We start from the raw sequence: 24,030 nt of genomic DNA, 5'->3' as shown, positions 1-24,030 counted from the left end.
TGTTGACCAGAATTCTGAGTGGAATCACGGAGTAATTATAGCTATAGGGATCTGACTGCATGCATGAAGTTGCAAGAACAGGGCCTTATCATATGAAAGGAATTGACTTTTGACTGCTGATCAGAGGCCTTTCACAAACTCTGCTAAATCATGTTTTAGAACAAGTCAGTTTGCATATTTTTAAAACAAACGTGTTTGCATTTTTCTCCTTTGCATATACTTTATATAAAGGCCATGGCTTAGTATGTATACATAATGTATTATCTGAAGAGTCAATGGAAAGTAGACAGCCTCTTTTTCATTTCACTAGAACAGCACAGAGTACATTTTAGGATACAAGAGTTTTAAAGAGATCGGGAAGACAAAGAAAGAAATGTAGACAGACAGGACAACTACAGTTATCTGAATCACTGAGAGACAAAATAGGTGGGCTGCCTGAGTTCAGCTACAAATCACACTGGAATTTAATGTTTTCTTTAACTCAATCTAGAGTATGATCAGAATAGTTTAACATTTTATACAGTGATTATATATGAAAAAATACATTAACACAACACTAAGGTTGCAAAGTCAAGCACTTATAAATTAGGAAATGTCAGAATTAAAGTTGCCCATGTAACCTTAATTCAGGCCCTTTGGACATATTTATTATGAAAGTCTTGCCCAACATCATATAGGAAGTATGTGGCAAACTCAGGAATGGAACTCATTTCTCCAGTACTACTCCAGAGAATGTCCTTTCTCTCCCTGCATCCCTCTGTCTCATTCATTGCCCAACCTGTGTACAGAATGAAGCAGAAGTTCTGTAGAACAAATAGTATGTGATTGTGTAATTATAGACTGTACCATAATGGTTACACACAAGGGAATCAAATTAAGGTTGCACAGGAAACCTTATTTCTGGCATTTCTTAATTCTGAATGCTTAATTTTGCAACCTTAATATTTTTAACCTGTATTAATGTGATTTCCAAGGTTTTTTTAAACAAGAAAATTGAAAAAATAATGGAATAATACGACCCACCCCCCTCCCATGGATCATCAGCAGGGTTTGAATTTAGGACCTTTAGATCCACTGTACAAATCTCCAACTCGAGCTAAAGTATTAACTGGTAGCAGTAGTAGGCTATTCTCTCTATAAGGTCCAGCCACGAGATGGGGAAGGTGACACTTACTTTGCCAGTGGCTTATACACTACAGTATTTGTAAGAGAGCAGTGAAATGTTGGGAACTAAGAATTCTGGGTTCTATTCCTGGCTCTAGAAGGTAGTGTAATCCAATGGTTACAAACAGCACAGCCAAGCATATAGATATGGCACAACTATTCTTAAAGGCAGAGTGGCTAAGTAGATCAGACTAGGGTCTTCCATACTGGAGGCCTGGGTTCTCTGCACAGCTCTGTCAGAAGCAATCTTGTATGACCTCTTAGTTACCCCTTCTGTAGAAACGGGGGCGGGAGAGGGGTGAATCTGGGGTCGGAGGCCTTGTCCAGAAGTAATAACTATGAAGTTATTAGTCCTCAAAGAATCAATCCTGAAGCACTTACATGAGAAGAAAGTGATCAGGAACAGTCAGCATGGATTCACCAAGGGAAGGTCATGCCTGACTAATCTAATCGCCTTCTATGATGAGATTACTGGTTCTGTGGATGAAGGGAAAGCAGTGGATGTATTGTATCTTGACTTTAGCAAAGCTTTTGACACGGTCTCCCACAGTATTCTTGTCAGCAAGTTAAAGAAGTATGGGCTGGATGAATGCACTATAAGGTGGGTAGAAAGTTGGCTAGATTGTCGGGCTCAACGGGTAGTGATCAATGGCTCCATGTCTAGTTGGCAGCCGGTGTCAAGTGGAGTGCCCCAGGGGTCGGTCCTGGGGCCGGTTTTGTTCAATATCTTCATAAATGATCTGGAGGATGGTGTGGATTGCACTCTCAGCAAATTTGCGGATGATACTAAACTGGGAGGAGTGGTAGATACGCTGGAGGGCAGGGATAGGATACAGAGGGACCTAGACAAATTGGAGGATTGGGCCAAAAGAAATCTGATAAGGTTCAATAAGGATAAGTGCAGGGTCCTGCACTTAGGACGGAAGAACCCAATGCACAGCTACAGACTAGGGACCGAATGGCTAGGCAGCAGTTCTGCGGAAAAGGACCTAGGGGTGACAGTGGACGAGAAGCTGGATATGAGTCAGCAGTGTGCCCTTGTAGCCAAGAAGGCCAACGGCATTTTGGGATGTATAAGTAGGGGCATAGCGAGCAGATCGAGGGACGTGATCGTCCCCCTCTATTCGACATTGGTGAGGCCTCATCTGGAGTACTGTGTCCAGTTTTGGGCCCCACACTACAAGAAGGATGTGGATAAATTGGAGAGAGTCCAGCGAAGGGCAACAAAAATGATTAGGGATCTGGAACACATGACTTATGAGGAGAGGCTGAGGGAACTGGGATTGTTTAGTCTGCAGAAGAGAAGAATGAGGGGGGATTTCATAGCTGCTTTCAACTACCTGAGAGGTGGTTCCAGAGAGGATGGTTCTAGACTATTCTCAGTGGTAGAAGAGGACAGGACAAGGAGTAATGGTCTCAAGTTGCAGTGGGGGAGGTTTAGGTTGGATATTAGGAAAAACTTTTTCACTAGGAGGGTGGTGAAACACTGGAATACGTTACCTAGGGAGGTGGTAGAATCTCCTTCCTTAGAAGTTTTTAAGGTCAGGCTTGACAAAGCCCTGGCTGGGATGATTTAATTGGGGATTGGTCCTGCTTTGCGCAGGGGGTTGGACTAGATGACCTCCTGAGGTCCCTTCCAACCCTGATATTCTATGATTCTATGATTCTAAGTTCTCAGGATTAACACCTCAATAGTTGAACAGCTGAGATCAGAACTCTTGGCTTACAACCCAGAACACTTTCCCCTAAGTCAAAACATGCTTTGCAGATGTTTCTTTGCCTAACTATCCTACAGAGTCAAGTAGGGAAGCCAGGGAATGTGTGATTGCCATGCAGAAGCCCAATCAGGCCTGGAATCATGATCACGGCAGACAGAATATTCAGAGATTTTAACAACAAACCTCTACACCTAAAATGTAGGTTGACCTAGCTATGTCACCCAGGGGTGTGAAAAATTCACACTCCTGAAAGACATAGTTAAGCCAACCTACACCCCAGTGTAGGCACCACTAGGTCGATGGAAGAATTCTTCCATCAATCTCTCAGAAGGGGCGGGTTAACTACAGTGACTGAAACCCGCTTGCACCACTGTAGCAAGTGTCTACACAATAGTGCTACAGCAGCACATCTGTAGCGTAGACAAGCCCCAAGGCTTTGTCTTCACTGCAGAGTTAATTTGAGTTAACTCCACTCAAGTTACCCTAGCTCACCTGACTATGGCCACACTGCTAACACTCGACTTACACAGAGTGATTTTATGAGCAGCACAGAGTGACTGTTAGCAGCTGACACGTTGTGCTAACTTGAGCTATAGCCTATACCCCCGATGGGCCAGCCAACTTGCGTTAAAATCACCACTGCTGTGATGCTCCTTAGGTTGAAACAGTCTTGTCTGTGCCTGTTGCGGATCAGCTCCCTGAAACCAACTGTCTTTGGCAACACAAGCACTACATTCCAGGCCTCACTCCCTCTCTGTGCAGGTAGTAATAGGCACACACCAACCCCTGAATCCTCTGAGCATTCCCTGCTGTGTCCAGCCCCCGATCCACTGAACACTCATCAGATTATCAGACCCACTGTTCCCAAAGAACAGTGCACACCCGCTGGTAAGATTCACCTCAGAAACTTTGCTTAACACCACAGCACTTAGATATATTCATAGTGAAAACACGAATACATTTATTATCAAAGACTAGAGATTCAAGTGATAGCGAGTCAGAATACTGGAAACGAATGGTTACATATAAAGCAAAATCATACACACTTTCTAGGGACAAAACGTTAACTAACAAGTTACTCTCTTTGCTAAAGAAGCTCTTCTCACCCAAAGTTCTCTCTGGAGTTTTCAACCAAGCCTGGTTGAAACCTCCTTTTTAAAATAAAGCAAACTCACTGTTTGCTTACCTTCTCAGTGAAGGGTGCCAAGGGGACTTGTTTAACCACCCCTACCCCTCCATATATAGTGGAGCTAACTTTTGAAGTGCACCTCAGGATAAGGTTCTTCCCCACCACCAAAACCTGCTGTTTTTCTCTTCCTCTTAGTTCCCACACTCCTTCATTTTCATTCAGTTCAGACTGGTGATAGCAGACCCACTATGAACAAGACAATACTCAACTTACATGTAAACAGATAAGAGATGTTTCTTCATATGTCAGACAGAAAGCCTGTTTTTCACTTTTGCTAGCGACACAGACTAAGAACATGTTTTCAGTATATATATTCAGAACACTTTACACAGTATCTGCATACATATTTCACAACAATATTGATTTCCAGTCTGACATTGGCTTTTATTTGAGACCGTACATGACATTCTTTGGTGAAGTACAGTGTACAGACCAGATTCAGGCGAGTCCTGTGCCCCCTCCCCCCACACACACTATGTCCTTTTCCAATTGACACTAAGAGGTTCCTGGGTCACAACCACATTCCAGGGAAGGGTTTTAGTATGTGGATGAGGCCTGAGTAAGGAGCATCTCTCGAGTTACAACTCAAGTTAATTCTGCAGTGAAGACAAGGCCTAAGCAAATTACAGTTTTCAGAGGTTTATAATTTGGTCAAATGTGGATGAATTTTTGTGGGGCATCTGAACTGCACAGTTATCTCCTGCCAAGTTTCAAGTCCCACCCTCAAGCCGTAGAGCTGATTGAGCTCCTCAGAAAAACAGCTGAAAAAATTAACATTGGTAAAATTACCTGTTTTTGCTAGTCTTGTTCTCAGAGACAACTGAATAGTTTTTGCTGAAACTTTCCAAAAGGCAAAAAGCAAGCATGGAAAAATTCACCCAGAACTGTTAAAGTTTAATGAAGTTAAAAGCAACTGTAAATAGAGGCTTATAAAGGTAAGCGTATGCAACCGTAATGATAGATTACGGCTCTGCATATAATAAATGGTCTTAAAAAGAAACATCATCCCTAAATTGGCAGTTTATCAAAATTGCCCACAAATGAAACAAATTAAGCATGAGCACAATGATATCTTTCTAGAAAGAACTATAAACAATACCTTTGCCAGATATAGGCTGGTGAGACTCGGATAAAATATTCTGAAGTTGTATCAGCGCATTTCTGGCCTCCTCTGACTCCTTCCAGATCATGAAGACATCTTCTCTGACACCAGCTACTGTGGGAGGAATAATGCATAGACCTTAATGCTTTCAGACAAATTCTTCTTTCACCGCTACACCTGCTCAACAATCCTAAAGTCAATGGGGTTGCCTGTGTAGGTACCGTTTTATTACCTTGTAAATAGGGTCCCTTTGCAGTGGGAACTCCTCTCTTTAAAAGGTTTCAGAGTAGCAGCCGTGTTAGTCTGTATTCACAAAAAGAAAAGGAGGACTTGTGGCACCTTAGAGACTAACCAATTTATTTGAGCATAAGCTTTCGTGAGCTACAGCTCACTTCATCGGTGAGCTGTAGCTCACGAAAGCTTATGCTCAAATAAATTGGTTAGTCTCTAAGGTGCCACAAGTACTCCTTTTCTTTTTTTCTCTTTAAAAGGAGTTCAAGGAATATACATGAGCAGAGAGGCACCAGCGACAAAGCTTCACTTGAGATGCGCTGCCTGGGGTTAGGCCTCTGGGCCCTAAAACAGAGGTACACAGCCTTCTGGGTTTAGGGTGGTGGATTTTGGTTATAGCCTATCCCATGGTGAGGGGCAAATCCTCCTTCCCAGCATGGGGAAACTCCACAAGGAAATTCTCATAGAATTCCCCTATGGATTTTAATGCAGAAGGGGGAAATCCAGCCATCTGTTCTTTCTTTTTCTTTTCTTTTTTTTTAATTAAAACCAGCCTTTGCATGAGAAAGCCCAAGCCCGAAATCTAGAAAAGCTGACATTTTCAGTTGCTTCAAATTCCTAAAACTACTGAGCAGATGTACTTACAACTTTAACAGTCCCCTAAGAGTAAGTGATGTGATTTTAGCAATATACATTTGCCTTCCCGCTATAACTAACCAAAACCTTAATTATGAGGGCACTAATGACACCTAAGTAATTTGTAAAATTGGTTTCAATTAGGGAGACAGGTGTCAATGAAATAGATTATTCAGTACAAACCCCAAAGTTACAGTATATCTAAGACCATTTAAAAAATTCAAGAGATACTCTGCCCTTGATTAAAAGTTTAAAATTGGTCTTTAATAGAATTAAAGTATACAAAAGCTGCAAGTTCAAAGATGGAAAATGGAGACAGCATGTACTTCTGTTTTAAGAAGTCTACACAATGCTGTGAATAAATTAGGTAGCGTAGTCTATGAGAACTTAATACTGTAATATGGATCAGCTGGAAGAATGGCATACTAGAACAATAAGATGTAAAAGGATTGAATCATAAGTGCTCCTTTCTGTAAAACCAGATTAGTAGCCTAATGCTGAATTACATATTACAAACACTGAATTAGTCCAACTATATCTTAACATCTGCTGATCCAATCCAGTGTATGTACCCAAAGCAATCACAGGATATGCCATACTTGATAATATACTCAAGCCCATCTCTACTAAAATAAACCCTCAGTTAACCTACACCAAACAAAACCCGCTCATTTTGCCTGTACAATAAACATTGTAGAATTGCCTTAAATGAACAATACATATATATTTTGTAAATACAGCAACACAGTTTTAAATGTGAAACGCAGTTAATTTTCCTCATAATCTTTTATAATGTGTTACTGTACACTGCCATCTCCTGGTATCCTCTTGTATTTCAAGAGTTCTGTTTTAGCCAATCCGATGAAGTGAGCTGTAGCTCACGAAAGCTTATGCTCAAATAAATTGGTTAGTCTCTAAGGTGCCACAAGTACTCCTTTTCTTTTTACAAGTTAACATGAAAATCAATCTCTCCAAAATCATAAAAAGTTCAAGCAAAATGGCACATTCCACAGCATAAAACTGAAAAGGAAGAATAAAGTCAAAAGTTTCTCATTGACCTTAGAAGATCAAGAAAAATATTCTGACCAAAACACTTGATTCAGTTTTATTTTATTTTTTAAAAAACACCACACTTAAAACATGACAGTTGACAAAACTGTAGCAGAGTTACATAAGAACATAAATGCACTATAAATTTGCAATCAACTACAACTACCATGCTATTAAACATGTACCAGCTACAGTGATGTGGAAGTAAAACCACCAAATATAAATCAATCATATATGTATTATCAAGGTATTGAACAAAAGGTTGTGCTGACAAATGCAATTCAGAAAAAAATATTTCCTTCCCAAATCATCATTTCCTACTAAAAGGGATCCAGGTTTAATTTTGTGAAGGTTTTAAAGTTTCTGCTGAAAAGTTGAAAAATAGAAGCATTTTAAATGTTCTGCTGGTTTCTCCAGGTCTTTCTAATTTAAATGTTTTGAAAACTTACTATATATACTGATAATGTATCCAGTATGGGACATGTATTGAATTCAATATTACACAATAAAACATTTATTGACATGTTTCACTTTAATTTACGCCACAGCATTGTGAAATCAAATCACATACCTGTTTGATGGCCGATGGATTTGGTGACAAATCCTTTAGATGATAAATGCATTTTACCACAGTCAAGCAACACAATATTTTTTTACCCAGGCAACAACCCAGATTTACAAAACCAAGGACAAGATGTCAAAGCAGGTCCTACCCGGGTCTAGTCCCGCATAGCAGCCCAACCTCTCCAGAGATTGCTCCAGCATCATCCACAGCAACCTCTTTTTCTCCAACTGACGGGATCATCTCTCCCTTTTTTCTGCCCCACCCACCACATCTGGCACATCCTCACACCCACAGTCATCTTCCTCCACCTGAGAAGCCACAGGAGAGAAAAACTGCTCCTTGAGGCCCCAGAGAATCCCTTCTCCCTTTCCCTCTTCCCCCCGACACGCGCACACACACACACAAATAAAATAAATTAAACATCAATATCCTTTATATATACAGTGTCCCAAGTGATCTCAAATCATACTGTCCTATTCCTCATCCTTCCTTTCTCCTGCCCTCCTCTCCGATGCCGGCTCTCCTGTTGACCTCGTCCTAATATTCGTTTTTCCACTAAATATTAACAGCCCTCAACAGCACTGCTGCTGGTGTCTACTTTTATTGCAATTACCCAATTTTCAAGCATGGAAGTAGTATATCTACTTGGGGGGAAAATCAAGCACTGACCCACTCCAACTGAACTGCTTGTCAGTTTAACTGTCTCCTTGGATCTACCTGAAGAACTCAACAGTTCCATTTCATAAAGGGAAAAGAACTCAGTGACGTCCATGGGGTTACAATGGAAACAGGCAACATGCTGGATAAATATGCTTACAGCTTTTATATTTACTCTCCACTAGCAGCAAGAATGAAAGTTGAGCTTAAAGTTTGTTTTCTTCTGCCTGATTCAGCACTGTGTTGCACTAATTTTGTGCCTATGTAACTCCACTGATTTCAGTAGAATTACACCAGCATTAAGCAAGAGTAACACAGCGGTAAATCAAGCCCCTTATTTCCTTTACACAATAAGCTTCTACTTTGTGCCTAGCTAACATTTAAAATTGTATGACTGACTCAATGTTAGAAGGGTAAAATAGTTATTTAACTGTGTTCAAACCCTTACAATAAGTAATGTTTCAAAATTATTAACAGAATTTTAGAATTGGGTTCCAGACATTTAAAACCTGTTACTAATTATGTATTACCTATTATAATACCAGATATGTACTTCATAATACAAATAAAGATGGATTTCCTGCCCAGAGGGCTTACAATCTGAAGTAGTAATAGCTAAAAGTCTGAAAAAGAGCAAGAAATAATAACTAAAAATTTAAATTGCGAATGGAGCATTTTAACTTGGTAGAATGCATGCCCACTTTGCTGTACAGAATCAAACCGTGTGTGTGTGTGTTACACATATAAGCAAACTACAACTAACATACAACACCGCAACAAGCACCCCTTTCCGCCTCCCAATCGCTGAACATCCTCACACACACTCAAAAAAAACCTCATTCTGTTCCAGTCTTACCTCCCAGCAGCTATACCCATCCTGTAGCCTGTTTCAAAAGCTACTCCAAACCCACCTGATTTCACAACCAAGATACCAAACTAGCTTACAACCACCAGCAAAACTAAACAAAAACAAAAAACTGGCAAACCAGCACCAACATTTCTAAAAGTCCAAGAAAGAAAATTAAGTCACAGAAGAGACTGGAATAGTAATTAATTCTGTGATCACTTGACTCAGATCAGACTTTACAAAGGGAGAATAGACAAATGCAAGAAAATTAGACATTTTAAGTTGCTCAAACTTATTTTGCATACAAGCCAAGATGGGGAATTTAACTTCTTCCCGCAGACCCCTGCCTCCGCCACTGTGTGGCAGAAGAACACAGTAGCATTCTTTAAAGTGCTGCTGTTTAAAGGCAGCCCTTCAAAAATTAACCTGGTACACAGGGTAGTACTGGAGATGCCTTTGCCTACATACCTGGAACGTTAGATAACAGAGAAGCAAACCCTGATCTCCTTTCCACTGGGGGGGAAGGCCAGTGGGATGCTATGCAGGTGAATTCTGCAGCTGATGCCACTACCATGGAGCAGGGCTCCATGGAGGTTCTCTCCATAGCATAGGAAGTGGGGTTTGGACAGGGTTTCCAACTTTCTAATCGCACAAAACTGAACACCCTTGCCCCACTCCCTGCCCCACCCCTTCCTCAAGGCCCCAGCCCGGCCCTGTCCCTTCTCTGAGGCCCCGCCCCTACTCACTCCACCCCCCGTCAGTCGCTCTCCCGCACCCTCACTCACTCACTTTCACCGGGCTGGGGCAGGGGCCTGGAGTGGGGGAAGAGGTGAGGGCTCTGGCTGGGGGTGCAGGCTCCAGGGTGGGGCCAGAAATGAGGGGTTCAGGGTGTGGGAGGGGGCTCCAGGCTGAGACAGGGGGTTGCGCTGTGGGAGGGGGTATGGGCTCTGGCTGGGGGTGTGGGCTCCAGGGTGGGGCCAGAAATGAGGAGTTCAGGGTGTAGGAGGGGGCTTCAAACTGAGGTGGGGGTTAGGGTGTGTGAGGGGGTGAGGGCTCTGGCTGGGGGTGCAGGCTCTGGGGTGGAGCTGAGGATGAGGGGTTTGGGGTGCAGGAGGGGGCTCCAGGCTGGGGCCAATTGGTTTGGAGTGCAGGAGGGGGCTCAGGACTGGGGGTTGGGGTGCAGGAGGGGGTGCGGCTCTGGGAGGGAGTTTGGGTGTGGGAGGGGACTCAGGGCTAGGGCAGGGGGTTGGGGTGCGGGCTCCGGGAGGCAGTTAGGGTGTGGGAGGAGTGGCAACATGCCCCTCTGGCTCCTAGGCGGAGGCGTGGCCAGGCGGGACAGCTTCTCCTACCAATATAGCTACTGCCGTACGTGGAGGTGGTTTTGTTATGTCGACAGGAGAGCTCTCTCCCATCAACAAAGAGCAGCTACTCAAGCTGTGCCACTGTAAGCTCGCTGGTGTAGACATGGCCTCAGTTTCCAATTATTTGCTTTTGTAGTTTATTCCCCATATGCAAGAAACACTTTCAAAACACATTAGAGGCTAATCAGCATTTTTATTATTATTGCCCTCTGCATCATTCAAGAAGGCACCATGAAACAAGAGACATCAGACATGGAAGAAAAGAATAATCACAGCAATATATTTTCTGCTCTGAAAGGATTTAGAATCTAAACACAACTGGAGTTTTCTGATTGGTTGTCAGTGATGTCATAACCATGGCTATAATGCTTAGTAATTGCATAAGGCTAATTGCCTTCCTTTTTAACTTGTAAATTCTAGTCCATAATAGCAATAAGACATACCACACAATGCATTTCAAAGAGATTACTGCACATTTGGGTGATTAAAGCTACTCATCATTCATCTTTAGAAACAGTAGCATAGAAGTAATTTCAGATATGCAACATCTACTGAAATGCTCCCACCACACCCCGAGCATACATACAGAAACACCCTTCCCTCTTTCCAGACAAAACAATTTTGTTCTTTTCTCTGTATCTCTCTCATACACACAAAGCTCTGTCCATTTCTTCCTTCTTCCTTCCCCCTCTGACCACGTACATGGTATCCACCCTTTCCCACCCAGAGGCCAGCCATTTGAACTGCCCCCTCTCCCAGATGGTGAAGTGGGAGCACTGCTCATGCTTATTTTTATTAACACTTGGCTACATTTCCTTAATTACAATGTTATTCTGAAGGTTTTAAGAAAGAACATCCTTTTATTATTTTTACCTAAAGGCACCTTTCCCTTCAATTTTCTTGAATTCTGGGTGGCTAGACTTTCTCCATCCTCTTCACTCTTTGGTATAGGTCCAATGATATCTATGTGGTCAGTTCTCTCAGCAAACGCATGGAATCTGTAATATAAAAAGGGTTTTCATCGCTAAGTAAATTATGTAAATACACCCCTAGTTTATCCCTTCATTATGTACCTCTGAGCATATTTGTTGCCCTTCTGTAGAACTCATTGATTTCTGTTACTGTATATCCATACAGTGAAGAGGCCAGAAACTGGGGTACTTCAGAAGAGGGCATACCATTCTTCAATATGAAGACACTATCATAAATGTTCTGTATCATTTTGTGACCTATTTCAATGCATCAAGCATACTATTAGCTCTTCACTGATGCTGCATGCTGATCCAACCCTACAGCCACTGTTCAGGACACAGCCAATCTGCAGGTCACTGCCATTGCCCACCCAATGGGCCCTCTTTCCACCCTCTCCACATTCAACCTCAGTCAGCTGAGGGAAAAACCCTGCCCAGTATCTGAAGGCTGATACCTGCCTCTTCTCCCTGTGGAGCTGGTCACCTAACTGCTCCCCAGAAGGATGGGGCAGGTTGCCCCACTCCCATATGTCCAGCAGGGGCAAAACAGACTCTGGGGAGGCATGGTACAGTGCAGAATCTCCCCTCTATAACAGCTGATGGACAACATCACCTCTGCTTCTTGTTGTCCCAAGACCTGCCTTAAATTAGGTAACATTGCAACAGTTCTGACACTTCCTTTTGTGTGTTACAAGCCATCTAGCCAGCCCTCTGCACTGAGGCACCACGTATACCTAGACTATCCCTGACAGGTGTTTGTCCAACCTGTTCTTAAAAATGTCCAGTGATGGGGACTCCACAACCTTCTTCGGAAGCCTAATCCAATACTTGACTATCTTTACAGTTAGAAAGTTTTTCCTAGTATCTAACCTCAATCTCCTTTGCTGCTGATTAAGCAGATTACTTCTTGCCCTACCTTCAAGGGACATGGAGAACAATTGATCACTGTCCTCTTTTAAACAGCCCTTAACGTATTTGAAGACCATTATCAGGTCCCTCCTCAGTCTTCTTTCCTCAAGACTAAACATGCCCATTTTTTTAACCTTTTCTCACAAGTCAGGTTTTCTAAACCTTTTATCATTTTTGTTAATCTCCTCTGGACTCTCTCCAGTTTGTCCACATCTTTCTTGAAGTGCAATGCCCAGAACCAGACACAGTACTCGAGCTGAGGCCTCACCTGTGCTGAACAGAGTAGGACAATTACCTCCCTCCCGTATCTTTCATATGATACTCCCGTTAATAAACCCCAGAATATTAGCCTTTTTTGCCACTGCATCATATTGTTGGCTCATATGCAATTTGTGGTCCACTATAATCCCCAGATCCTTTTCTGCAGTACTACTACCTAGCCAATTATTCCCCATTTTGTAGTTCCGCATTTGATTTTTCCTTTTTAAGTGCAGTACTTTGCATTTGTCTTTAATGGATTTTATCTTGTTGATTTCAGACCATTTCTCCACTTTATCAAGGTCATTTTGAATTCTAATCCTGTTTTCCAAGGTGCTAAAAACCCCTTCCAGCCTGGTGTCTTCCAAAAAATTTGTAAGCATACTCTCCTCTCCATTATCCAAATCACTGATTAAAATATTGAATAGTACTGGACTCATGACAGACCCCTTTGGCACCCCTCTAGATATTTCCTCCCAGTTTGACAGCCAACCACTGATAACTACTCTTTGAGTCTGGTCTTCCAACCAGTTTTTCACCCACTTTATAGTAATTTCATCAGAACACATTTCCCTAGTTTGCTTATGAGAATGCCAGGTGGAACTGAGTCAAAAGCCTTCCTAAAATCAAGATATATCATGTCTACTGCTTCCCCCATATCCACTAGGCCAGTAACCCTATCAAAGAAGGAAATTAGGTTGATTTGGTAAAATTTATTCTTGAAAAATCCATATTGGCTATGAATTATTGTTGGCCTCTCCAGAAATTTTGTTATATTATGGGTGGAAGCAAGGTTAGTGTGTGTTCAGATAATGCCTCTCTAGTATTTTTAGCAAAAGGAAAGATTAAGGACAGGAAAGTCCAGCACTAGAATGTCCCCACTTCTTGGGGGACAGCACAGAGGAAGTCCAACTGCATAATCCAGCCCCCACTCCCCTTCAAAGAAAGGCTTACAATCACAGGGGAGTGTGATGAATGTGTGCCAAGCCCTGAAACAGGAAACAATCTGACTGGGATTTTTCTAGCAAAGACTGCTGCTGCTTTGGGTCCTGATGAAATTGGGGATTACTCCCCATTTACATCCTCCTACTATGTGGCAGGAAAGCCAGTTACTGGTTTAGCTTTGATTTATGCAGGAGAGGACCAACATGACCTCTTTTCAAGACAAACTCCCTCAGCACAATATGCTGATGTTGCTGCACTGGTTCAGGTTATAAGAGGCCTGAAGATGCGGAGTGCTGGTGTCCAGGGAATTATATGCTCTGATTTGAGTTCTGTGTGTAATGCACTTACTGCTTTTCTTCCATTTGAGAGCAAAAAAAATGAGTGGAAGAAGAGTGATGGCAGGAACATTAAGCATGTAGGCTTGTGAAAGTGGTTGGATCAGGTGACACAAGACAAGGGATTGATGGAGGTCTGGGTAATGAAGGGTAAGGCACAAGCCAAGAGTGGAAAAATTAAAAGATGGCATGATGAAGCAGATAGGGCAGTAAAGGAAGCACTCAAAAGTGGAGTTATATGGCCAGGAGAGACAGCCACTACTGTGGTAGAGGCAGTGACAACTACAGCCATGAAACAGAGACAGAAAAAAGATTTTGATCTACAGGCTCTACAAAAGGAAAATGAGGAAATACAAGACACCTTAAAATCATTAGGTGGGGGAACTGGTGTATTATATGAATGGAAACTAAAACCACAGGGATGGACTACTTGTGGCTCGAAATTCAGGGGAGGTCCCGGTTGGATTAAGTGAGGAGTTCATGAGAATAGACGCACAGCAGGTGGACATTTAAATTAACTTAGCACTAAAGAGCGAGTGTTTACTGTGTGATGGAGGCCCACAGCAGGAAAAGATATAGAGGAGTATGGGGCAGCATGTCTAACCTGTGCCAGAAGTAACCCGGTGGGGAGGAAAAGGAGGAGACTGTTAAAGCTCTAAGTTCTGACAGGCCTATTGGAAAGAATACAGGTGGATTATACAGGAGAATCATCTACAACTGCTAGAGGGAATAACTGTAGATGCTTTTACTAGGTGTACAGAAGCTATTCTGACTCAACACTGTACAGCCATCACCACAGCTCAGGTGCTAACAGAGCAGGTATTCTCTAGGTGGGGTCTTCCTAAGGCTGTGGATAGTGATAATGGTCCAGCATTCACGGGAAAGGTGACTAGGAAGGTTTGTGAGATACTCCAGCGTGATCAGAAATTCCATATACCATGCCACCCACAGAGTCTGGAACTGTGGAACGAGCCAACTAGACTGATAAAAACAATGCTGAAAAGGTGGAAAGCGGCTCAGGGAAAGACTGGGATGTTAAACTACACCTTGTTTTAAAGGTCATAAGGAGAAGCATAGCGAAGGCTATGAAGGTTACCCCTTTTGAGACTATGACTAGAAGGGAGATGAGATATTCATTACCCCAGGGATGGACATAATACAGTATAACAGAGTAATAGGTTAAGGAATTGGTATGGCACATATAAGAGGTACACAAGATGGTGGCACGAAGCTTGGGAGAGGCCCAACAAAAAAATGAAACAATAATTGACGACCAAGTCTCTGGCAAGGCATATGAAGTGAGAGATCAGTTCCTTGTGCAGTATGTCTCAAATAAAAGGCCCTTTCCAAAAGCCAGTTGGGAGAGTCCCTGCTATGTAATGGACAAGGCTAGTCCATCCATATACCTCGTCAGGGAAAGGGATGAAAAGGGGTGGTGAAACAATGGTTGTATGCTATGCAGCTGAAACCATACAGAGGGAAGAACAGAAGGAATCTATTGATATAAAAAAAGGAAGGGACAATAATTTCTCTCTCTTTCAGGTGTTGATCACGATGGGAAGTATATTATGCACTGCATTGGGGTCCGTAGTATTCGTGATAGAGCAGAGGAATAAGGTGGTGACAGTGCACAAGGGGAAGAAAGCCACCCTAGCCTTATGGTTTCCAGGTAATCATGAAGAAAAGCCTACAAAGCTCTGGTACAGACAGAACTGCAGCCAAGATGGAAGATCCTGCAGCGCAAGCAACTCTCAGGAGCAGGGACTTGGACTGGGGGACCCAAAGGGGCCATGTGTTTAAATGGGATGGTAATGGCTAACCTAACCAGTTATAACATGCAGTTAACACATGCGGGAAATATTACAGTTACTCTAGCATATCATCCAACGAACTACTGCCCATGAGTCCACCTACCATGCCAGGAAAGTGACTGAGGCTTTGACATTCTCTCTGAATGTGACTAAGAATGGGGAGACAACCACCACTGCTTCTGAACATACTGGTGTAACAATGCTTCCTATTCCAGAATTGAAGCAAGATGAATCATAGAATCATAGAATATCAGGGTTGGAAGGGACCTGAGGAGGTCATCTAGTCCAAACCCCTGCTCAAAGCAGGACCAATCCCCAATTAAATCATCCCAGCCAGGGCTTTATCAAGCCTGACCTTAAAAACTTCTAAGGAAGGAGATTCTACCACCTCCCTAGGTAACGCATTCCAGTGTTTCACCACCCTCCTAGTGAAAAAGTTTTTCCTAATATCCAACCTAAACTTCCCCCACTGAACCATGCCCAGAAATGAAAGCAGGACCTGACAATGGACTAATGATAAGTTGTGAATATCAGATTATGTATAATAATGTACAGTACCAAACGATACCTGTAGTATTGAATTTAAACAATTTTACATTCCCACAGCAGCTCTGTCATGAAAAATCTGTGTGCTTCTATATGCAAAGGGTAGTAAAAGTAGTGCAAAATTTCAGACAATCAATGGATAGGGTGGAATTGGAGGAAATTTGGTGGCCTGAGGAGGGAAAGAGATAAAAGAGATACAGGAATAGTACACGGAGTTGAGGCATTGGGAACATCAGCATGGAATCATATGCATATCAGAGTATTGTGGGAAGAAAATCAGAAAATGAGCTCAATTACAAAGTCTGTTAAAAAGTTAAATAAACAATAGAATGAGGATATAGGGGAGGATTTAAAGAATTTCAGGATGCTAGAATAACAGGACAGTTGTTTAGGGAAGTGGAAGCAGCAATCAATGAAATGCAAAAAATCACGAACCATCCTAATGTATCAAAGGTGATTACCTGTTTGTGGTATGGCAGCTTTCTCACAAAGGAGCTACAGGTAGGACTAAAGGAAATTCAAGGTGGGGAAGTGCCTGGGTTGATAACAAATAAGGTGCTATTCAGGGATCTATTATGCTGAGAAAAAGTGCACATGGATCCTTCCTATAGTACTAGCAGTACCAGTAGCCACAGGACTAAGTAAAGCATTAACAGTGTATAGCATCCAGTTCGTAGGTTTGTTGGAACCTATCCTGGCAAGTTACATCTTAAAGGAACATGTCACTCATCCTCAGATACTGGTAAGGAAGGGTGGGAGAGTCTGGAAAGCCCCGGCTACCTCATGTTGTTCCAAGAGGCATGGTACCTATTTACGCTGTTGTGATGTACAGCATGTGGGTTCACCTTGGATGAAGAAATCCAAAATAATACATTACAGATGAGGCAATGGGGACACGGTCAAGCCAAGGTTGCAAAGGGTGGAGAAGGCAAATATTGTATAACCTCGTGGTTTGGACATTTTCAGTATGGGACACAAACATGTTATTACAACTGGCCAATGTTCTGCTCATTTTGCACTTTAGCCTTTCTGATTTTGTCCCTACTTGCCTGTGCTATTATTTTGTACTCATCCTTAGCTATTTGTCCACCTTTCCACTTTTTGAGGATTCCTTTTTGATTTTCAGGTTATTCAAGAGCTTCTCAGGGAGCGATTTTGGCATCTTACTATTTTTCCTATCTTTCTTTCGCAACAGGATAGTTTGCTGTTGCACATTTAATATTGTCTCTTTGAGAAACTGCCAGCCAAGGCTTGAATTACAGGGTAGCTTGGGAGAATGGGATCCCTTACTACTTTTAGGGGCTACCTCACTTCTGTCTTATAGCCCCCTTACTTCTCACTACTGTTTAAATGAAAGCAAGCCACTTGACATTCAGTGACACACAACTTTTCTCCTGTAATTTAAGCATTGCTGTGAGCTCTCCTGAATGGTTTTTTCCCTTAGATTTTCTTCCCATAGGACCTTACCTACCAATTCCCAGAGTTTGTTAAAGTCTGCTTTTCAAAGAAAGTCTATTGTCCTTATTCTGCTGCTCTCACTCCTTCCTTTCCTTAGAATCATGAAATCGATCATTTGATGATCGCTTTCACCCAAATTGCCTTTAACCTTCAGATTAACAACCAATTCCTCCCTTTTAGTTGGAATCAAGTTTACAATGGCTGTCCTCCTGGTTACTTCCTCCACCTTGTGAAACAAGAAATTGTCACTGGTATGTTCCAAGAACTTATTGGACATTTTGTATTTTGCCGTATTAATTTTTCGACACATCTCTAGCACAACTGCTAACTATGACCATTGCAGCCTCTGCATAAAGCTATGAATTGTAATTAAGTTAGTAAGATGTTTGCTTTATGGTTACCTCTTCCTCCAACACCACTCCACCCATTTCATTGTTTCATCCACCTGCTGTGTCTTGTCACAACTTTAACTGTGAATTATCTGGGACAGAGGCTGTCTGTCTTTTTACTATGCGTTTGTACAATACCTAATACAACAGGGTTCTGAATTCCCTATTGTTTCCCACAGGTGTTACTGCAAGACAGTATAAATCAATCAATCATCTGTTTCAGCATATTTTTGTATCCATCTCTTTTCCCTACTGTTTTTTTTTCTGCAAGCCAAGGATAGGAGGAGCTGACAGATTTTTTCTCATTTAGATAGTGAGCTGACTTAAAGAGAGACTGTGAACACGGGTGTGGAGGGAGGTTTGGTCTGAGCACAAAAACTCCTGAGTTTTAACCCCAGCTCTTACAAAGATTTCCTCTGTGATCTTGAGGAAATTACTTAATCTCTTTGTCTCAGGTTTATCATCAGTCAAATGGGAATACTCACTTATCTCCCAGGCATGTTGCAAGGATTCACATGTTTCTATCTGTACAGTCCTTTAAAAGTACTGAAATCAGGTAGTAGTACTAGTAGTATTCCCCATACCTTCCAGAGGTCAGTTGGCTCATCTCCTTTAGGAAAAGGATGGTTTCTTCCTCCTTTGCATTAAAAGATACTGTGTGGATTGGGTATGGGCTGTTAGAAACCTTCTGCAAGAGTAGCTGCTTCATATCCTTTGGAAAATCACCCACAGTAAAGTAATAAACAGCTTCAACCTATGGTAGATACATTATGCATGTTATTAAACAGAAAACAACAATAGGAAGACTTATTTTGCATATAGCTGCTTTGGATTTACCCTAGCAATGCACTGTGCTGACATGAGGAAAGAAAAACCAGTAGAGTTGACTCATTACAAGGGTCACAAGGCTAATAGAGGCTGAGTTCTCCTTCTCACTTATACTGATGTAAATCAGAGGTAATTCCACCGGAGCCAGTGGAGTTACACTAGCATAAAAGTGGTCGAAGTGATAAGAGAATCAGTCCCACAGCTATCACAGCCAAGTATCTGAGACAGAATATGGCAATAACTGCAGTACCTTAGGCACTGTAAGTAGTGGTAAATGATCACTTTTAAAAGAAGCCACTCTCCACGTACACAGTAGGGAGCTCTGGAGCACCCACTAAGGAAAATAAGAGAGGATAAAACTGGTTGAGCATGAGAAGGTATTAAGGAACCACGTCCGTGCCTTCATGCTGCTGTGAGGTACAGTCTTAAAGTAAAGCAGATTCAGTCCTCCATTAGACCCAGTGAGTATTTCAATTTTTGCCTTCTAAAGCGTATGTGTACACTTTGAGTGGGGGGCTGTAATTCCCAGTTCAAGGAGACATACCTGTGCTAGCTCTGGTTGAGCTAGCATACTAAAAATAGAGTGTAGTCTCAGCAGCAAAGCAACGGGAGGCTACCCACCCTGAGTAGATATCTAGCATCTTGAACCGCTATTTGTACTTGGGTGGCAAGCCTGTCCCACCAGTTGCACTGCCACCGTTACACTACTTTTAGCACGCTAGCTCAATCTGAGTTAGCACAGGTCTGTCTCTTTGACCTAGGAATTACAGCCACAGCTCAAAGTATAGACACAATCTTAATGGGTCTTCATCTCAGTGCCCTGAATCCCAGATGAGCTAATAGACTAACACATGGGCATTTTTACTCCAACTTTTACTGCATGCACAGAAGAGGCAGGATTCTCCAGCTACCCCACGCAGTTAGTAGGTGTTGGGAACTGCAGATTAAATACTGCTGACCCATTGGGGTAGGTGTGATTCATTAGATTCGACCCCGAGTGTAACGGAGGGAGGAATAGCCCTCTGGGAGAGTGACCTAGGATTTGAGACAGGTAGGTCCAGAGGAAAGGAGCGTTAGGGAGTAACTATGCCTGAGATGAAGGACAGTACCAGGTTTACAATGGCGCCATTGCTCCGGGCCCACATGCAGAAGATGCCAATTATGGTTGCCAAGCAGGAGCGCTGGAAACAACCTGGAAATCGGGGGGGAGTGGGGGGGGCACTGGTGCCTGGACCATGCCCCACCACCACCCCGCGGCCTTGCCTGCACTCCGCCCCTCCCACCTTAGTCCCACCTGCGCTCTGCCCCACGGTCCTGCCCCACTCAGCCTCTTCCCCCAGGCCCCGCCTGCCACTCAGTCCTCTCTGCCCCCTCCTCCCCATCACTCGCTCTTAAGGCAGGAAAAAAGGCTATGCCCTCCCACTTTTAAAAGTTATGGGGCCCCTGTTGCCTGCTGTTCGGTTTTCGACCGGAAAGTCCAGTCAAAAAGCAGACCTGGCAGTGTCTGGTCAGCAGTCTGGTTGCAGGAGTAACTGCAATCAGCCTCCCCATCAGGAGGGCAGGAAAAGCAGCTGCTGCTGCCTGGAGGAGCTGCAGCTCAGCTGGAGAGAAAGAGACCTGGCTCCCAAGGACCCAGCTCTGGCGGACAGAGGTAGGTACCAGCTCCGTGCCACCCAAGAGGGGATCCTGTCCACTCCTGCCCCTCCCCTCCACCCTGCTGTGCTTGCCCCTGACCCCTGCCTCAGTCCAGGGACCAACCCTTCACCTCACCCCACTGTGCGCTTGCCTCCGACCTCTGCCTCACTCGGGGACCAACACGCCCACCCCACCCAGCTATGCTCTTGCCCCTGGCCCCTGCCTCGCTCTGGGGTAGAGTTGCCAGGCATCCAGTTTTCGACGAGAATGCCCGGTCAAAAAGGTACCCTGGTGACTCCAGTAGGCACTGCCAACCGACCCATTCAAAGTCTGGGGCTCCCTGCCTGCCCAATCTGCACATGGTTCCCAGAAGCGACCACGAGGTCCCTGCAGCCCCTAGACGCATGGGCAGCCAGGGAGGCTCCACACACTGCCCCCGACCCAGTGCTGACTCTGCAGCTCCCATTGGCCGGGAACTGTGACCATTGGGAGCTGCAAGGGAGGCACCAGCAGGCATGAGTTAGCACACGGAGCCTCACTGGCCGCTCATGCGTCTAGTGGCCACAGGGACCTGGCAGCTGCTTCCTGGGAGCCGCATTAAGCGCCGCAGGAACCCCACACCCCCTCCTGCACCCTGAACCTCCTGCCCCAGCCCAGAGCCCTCTCCCGCACCGATACTCCCTCCCAGAGCCCACACTCCGCACCCCCCCACACACACACCCCAACCCCCTGCTCCAGCCGTGAGCCCCTTCCTGCACCCCAAACCCCTCATCCCTGGCCCCATCCCAGAGCCCACACCCCCAGCCCAGAACCCTCTCCCACATGTTGAGCCCCTCATTTCTGGCCCCACCTGGAGCCAACACCCCCACCACAGAGCCCTCATCCCCCACCCGCACTCCAACCCCCTGCTCCAGCCCGGTGAAAGTGAATAAGGGTGGGGGAGAGTGAGCGACGGAGGGGGGGATGAGCGAGCGGGGGCAGGGCCTCCGGGAAGGGGCAAGGTAGGGGTGTTCAGTTTTGTGCCATTAGAAAGTTGGCAGCCCTACTCTGGGGACCAACCCTGCCATGAGGGCCCACAAATATGTTTGGTGCTGGGCTAACAAAAGGTTAATCCAGCCCTGATGAAGGTTTAGGCTAAGTAAAGAAACCACAGGAGCAGCCAAGTCTGGGGAAACAGTTTAGCTACTGTAAGTTTAATGTGGAATTATTTTTTTTATTAACAAAGCCAGCCTCCAGGAGTGACTCTATGACTCTACAATGAAGGTGTGGCTTTTGCCTGGAGCCACATGGGGACTCCACCAGCTTACGCTACGCTACACGTCCCTGAACACACACTAAATGAATTTTCATTGCTAAGGTAATGGTTGTAATTAAACTCTGTTCCATGATGACCAACAGCCAGAAGGACTCTCCTGGATGGTGCACTATCCCACCAGTGTCTTCAAAAATAATAATAAGGCTTATGTGTGAGGCTCTCTACCAGTTGGCTGGATTGTTTAACATTTTCTTCAGACCCAGACCTACAAGGCCTGATAAGCCTGATTTTTTTCAGTCAGACCATACTGCAAATTGGTAATGTTTTCCCCAAAAAGCTGTGACTGTCACATTGCTAAAAAATCACACATAAGAAAATGTCACCCTTGGACAAATTAACTCCTCACCCAGTTTAATTTTAATATCAAATTACACAGGAGTCAAGACTCATCCAGGGTGACATCCACCCTGGGTAGAGAACCACGAGGCCAAAGCACCACCTCACAACCCACTTAAAATAACTTCTCAAAGAAAGGATTAAGTGGAACCTTGCACTGGCCCTCTGCACATCTCCTGTGTAAATGGATAACTCAGTCCAAACACAGAGGGCCAACAATTTACTATTGAATTTAGCTTTAAATGAGTTGTACCAATTTTCTCCAGCAATAACTTTGGCCCAATGTGTCTTTTCTGCCACAGGAATGGAGTGGCTGGCTAAAATTATGGTATATATTTTTATATCCTTGCCTTTCCTTTAATGAGTAAAGAAATATGGCCCTATAAAAATAAACAGAATTTAACTGCAAAAATACTTGGTATGCTTTGTGCACTACTACTGTAAGAGAGTTGCTCAATCACTTGGTGAGGCTACAATTTGGATGTCATGGGAGACTTTAAAGAATTCCTGGAGTCAGCTAGTGCTAAGTTAAAACAGTCTTCACATATATTTTTTTATTTTCTTGCATATTTCAGTCAGCAATATAGAATAAAAATTATGTCCTTTTCTAGAGTAATATTTAATATTAACATTTTCATTAAAATTATTTTGAAAAGTATATCTGGTGAAGACACTGGAGGGAAAATATTTATCTTACCCATCATGACTTCAGAACACATTTACCTTTCATGCTCCACAGAAAAACAAAAACAAGCTTCTGCTTTCAGAACCTGATACATTTACATATGGTATTGGTAAATATGGGCTGTAACTCTACCGGAAAGAAATACCTTCTAGATAGCCACAAGTTCTCTCTTTAGCCCTCCACAGTTCATTAGGATAAAACTTGCAATCCAATTCTCCCACTGGATATTCTTGGGTTTACTGGAGACTTCAGAAGAGATGTATAAACTTACTGTCTCGTCACGTATGGCTTCCAACAGAGCCTCAGTGGAGCTGGTGTGGCTGATGGCTGGCATATGGTCCAACTTCCAGAGCCATTTAACAGCAGACTCTACAGAATATTCAGACACAGGAACGGCTTTCTGTTGCCACTTCACAAGATCTCGTGCAGTGCTGAAAATAATATCAGTGATTATTCACAAGTAATGAGGAGCCACTGGCAACACACTACAGCAGAGCTCAAAATATATCTACTGTATTAGACCTTTAACAATAATAAACCACCAACTCTTGAGGTTGTAGTATTCCATTAATAGGACAGTAGTTGAAATACACATTTCTAAAACCAGACTAGCAATAAGATAAAGAGGTAAAATAAAACCCTCATAAGGCACCACAAGTTTGAAAATTAGTTTCTAAGGCAGTTGTTTCCAAAACAGAATTAAGATAACTAAAGCAATATAGCTGCTTTAAGAACAATTTCTAGAGCATATTTGCCCTTAAACATGCAAGAAGCAATATAAAAGACCTATCTTAGAAGTAGCTGACTATACAGGCTGGTGGGATGTGGTGGGGAGGGAACAGAAATATTCCAAGAGTAAGAAATAAATAATTTTAACACTGTTGCCAAGCAAAAACAAATGACCATGTTCTCTAAAAACTGGGGGGACAGAATGGTCTAGTACTTAAAGCACATGACTGAGTGTCATAAAACCTAGGTTTTATTTCTCCTTCTACCCCTGACTTGCTGTGTCATCTTTGTGACTAATGAGTGATTTTTAGCCACTGTGTCATCTGTAAAATGGGATTAATACTTACCTACCTACCAAAC

The 24,030-nt window shown here is 43.4% G+C and overlaps 1 protein-coding gene across 1 annotated transcript in view; it reads right to left on the bottom strand.

Moving 5' to 3' along the window:
- The window catches only part of VWA3B (von Willebrand factor A domain containing 3B), a 113,378-nt gene that overhangs the window by 77,462 nt on the left and 11,886 nt on the right, over positions 1 to 24,030 (bottom strand). The window contains exons 6-9 of the mRNA XM_084650429.1: positions 23,213 to 23,372; positions 18,727 to 18,896; positions 11,394 to 11,518; positions 5,171 to 5,287 (exon numbers count right to left, since the gene is read on the bottom strand). Of these exons, the coding sequence (XP_084506555.1) occupies positions 5,171 to 5,287; positions 11,394 to 11,518; positions 18,727 to 18,896; positions 23,213 to 23,372 (572 nt within the window). The remainder of the gene's footprint in view (positions 1 to 5,170; positions 5,288 to 11,393; positions 11,519 to 18,726; positions 18,897 to 23,212; positions 23,373 to 24,030) is intronic.

This window comes from Lepidochelys olivacea, assembly GCF_965140295.1.
Source record: "Lepidochelys olivacea isolate rLepOli2 genome assembly, chromosome: 1".
NCBI classification, from domain to species: Eukaryota; Metazoa; Chordata; order Testudines; family Cheloniidae; genus Lepidochelys; species Lepidochelys olivacea.
The sequence above is the reverse complement of the archived record's forward strand: the minus strand, read 5'-3'. Positions and strand labels throughout refer to the sequence as shown.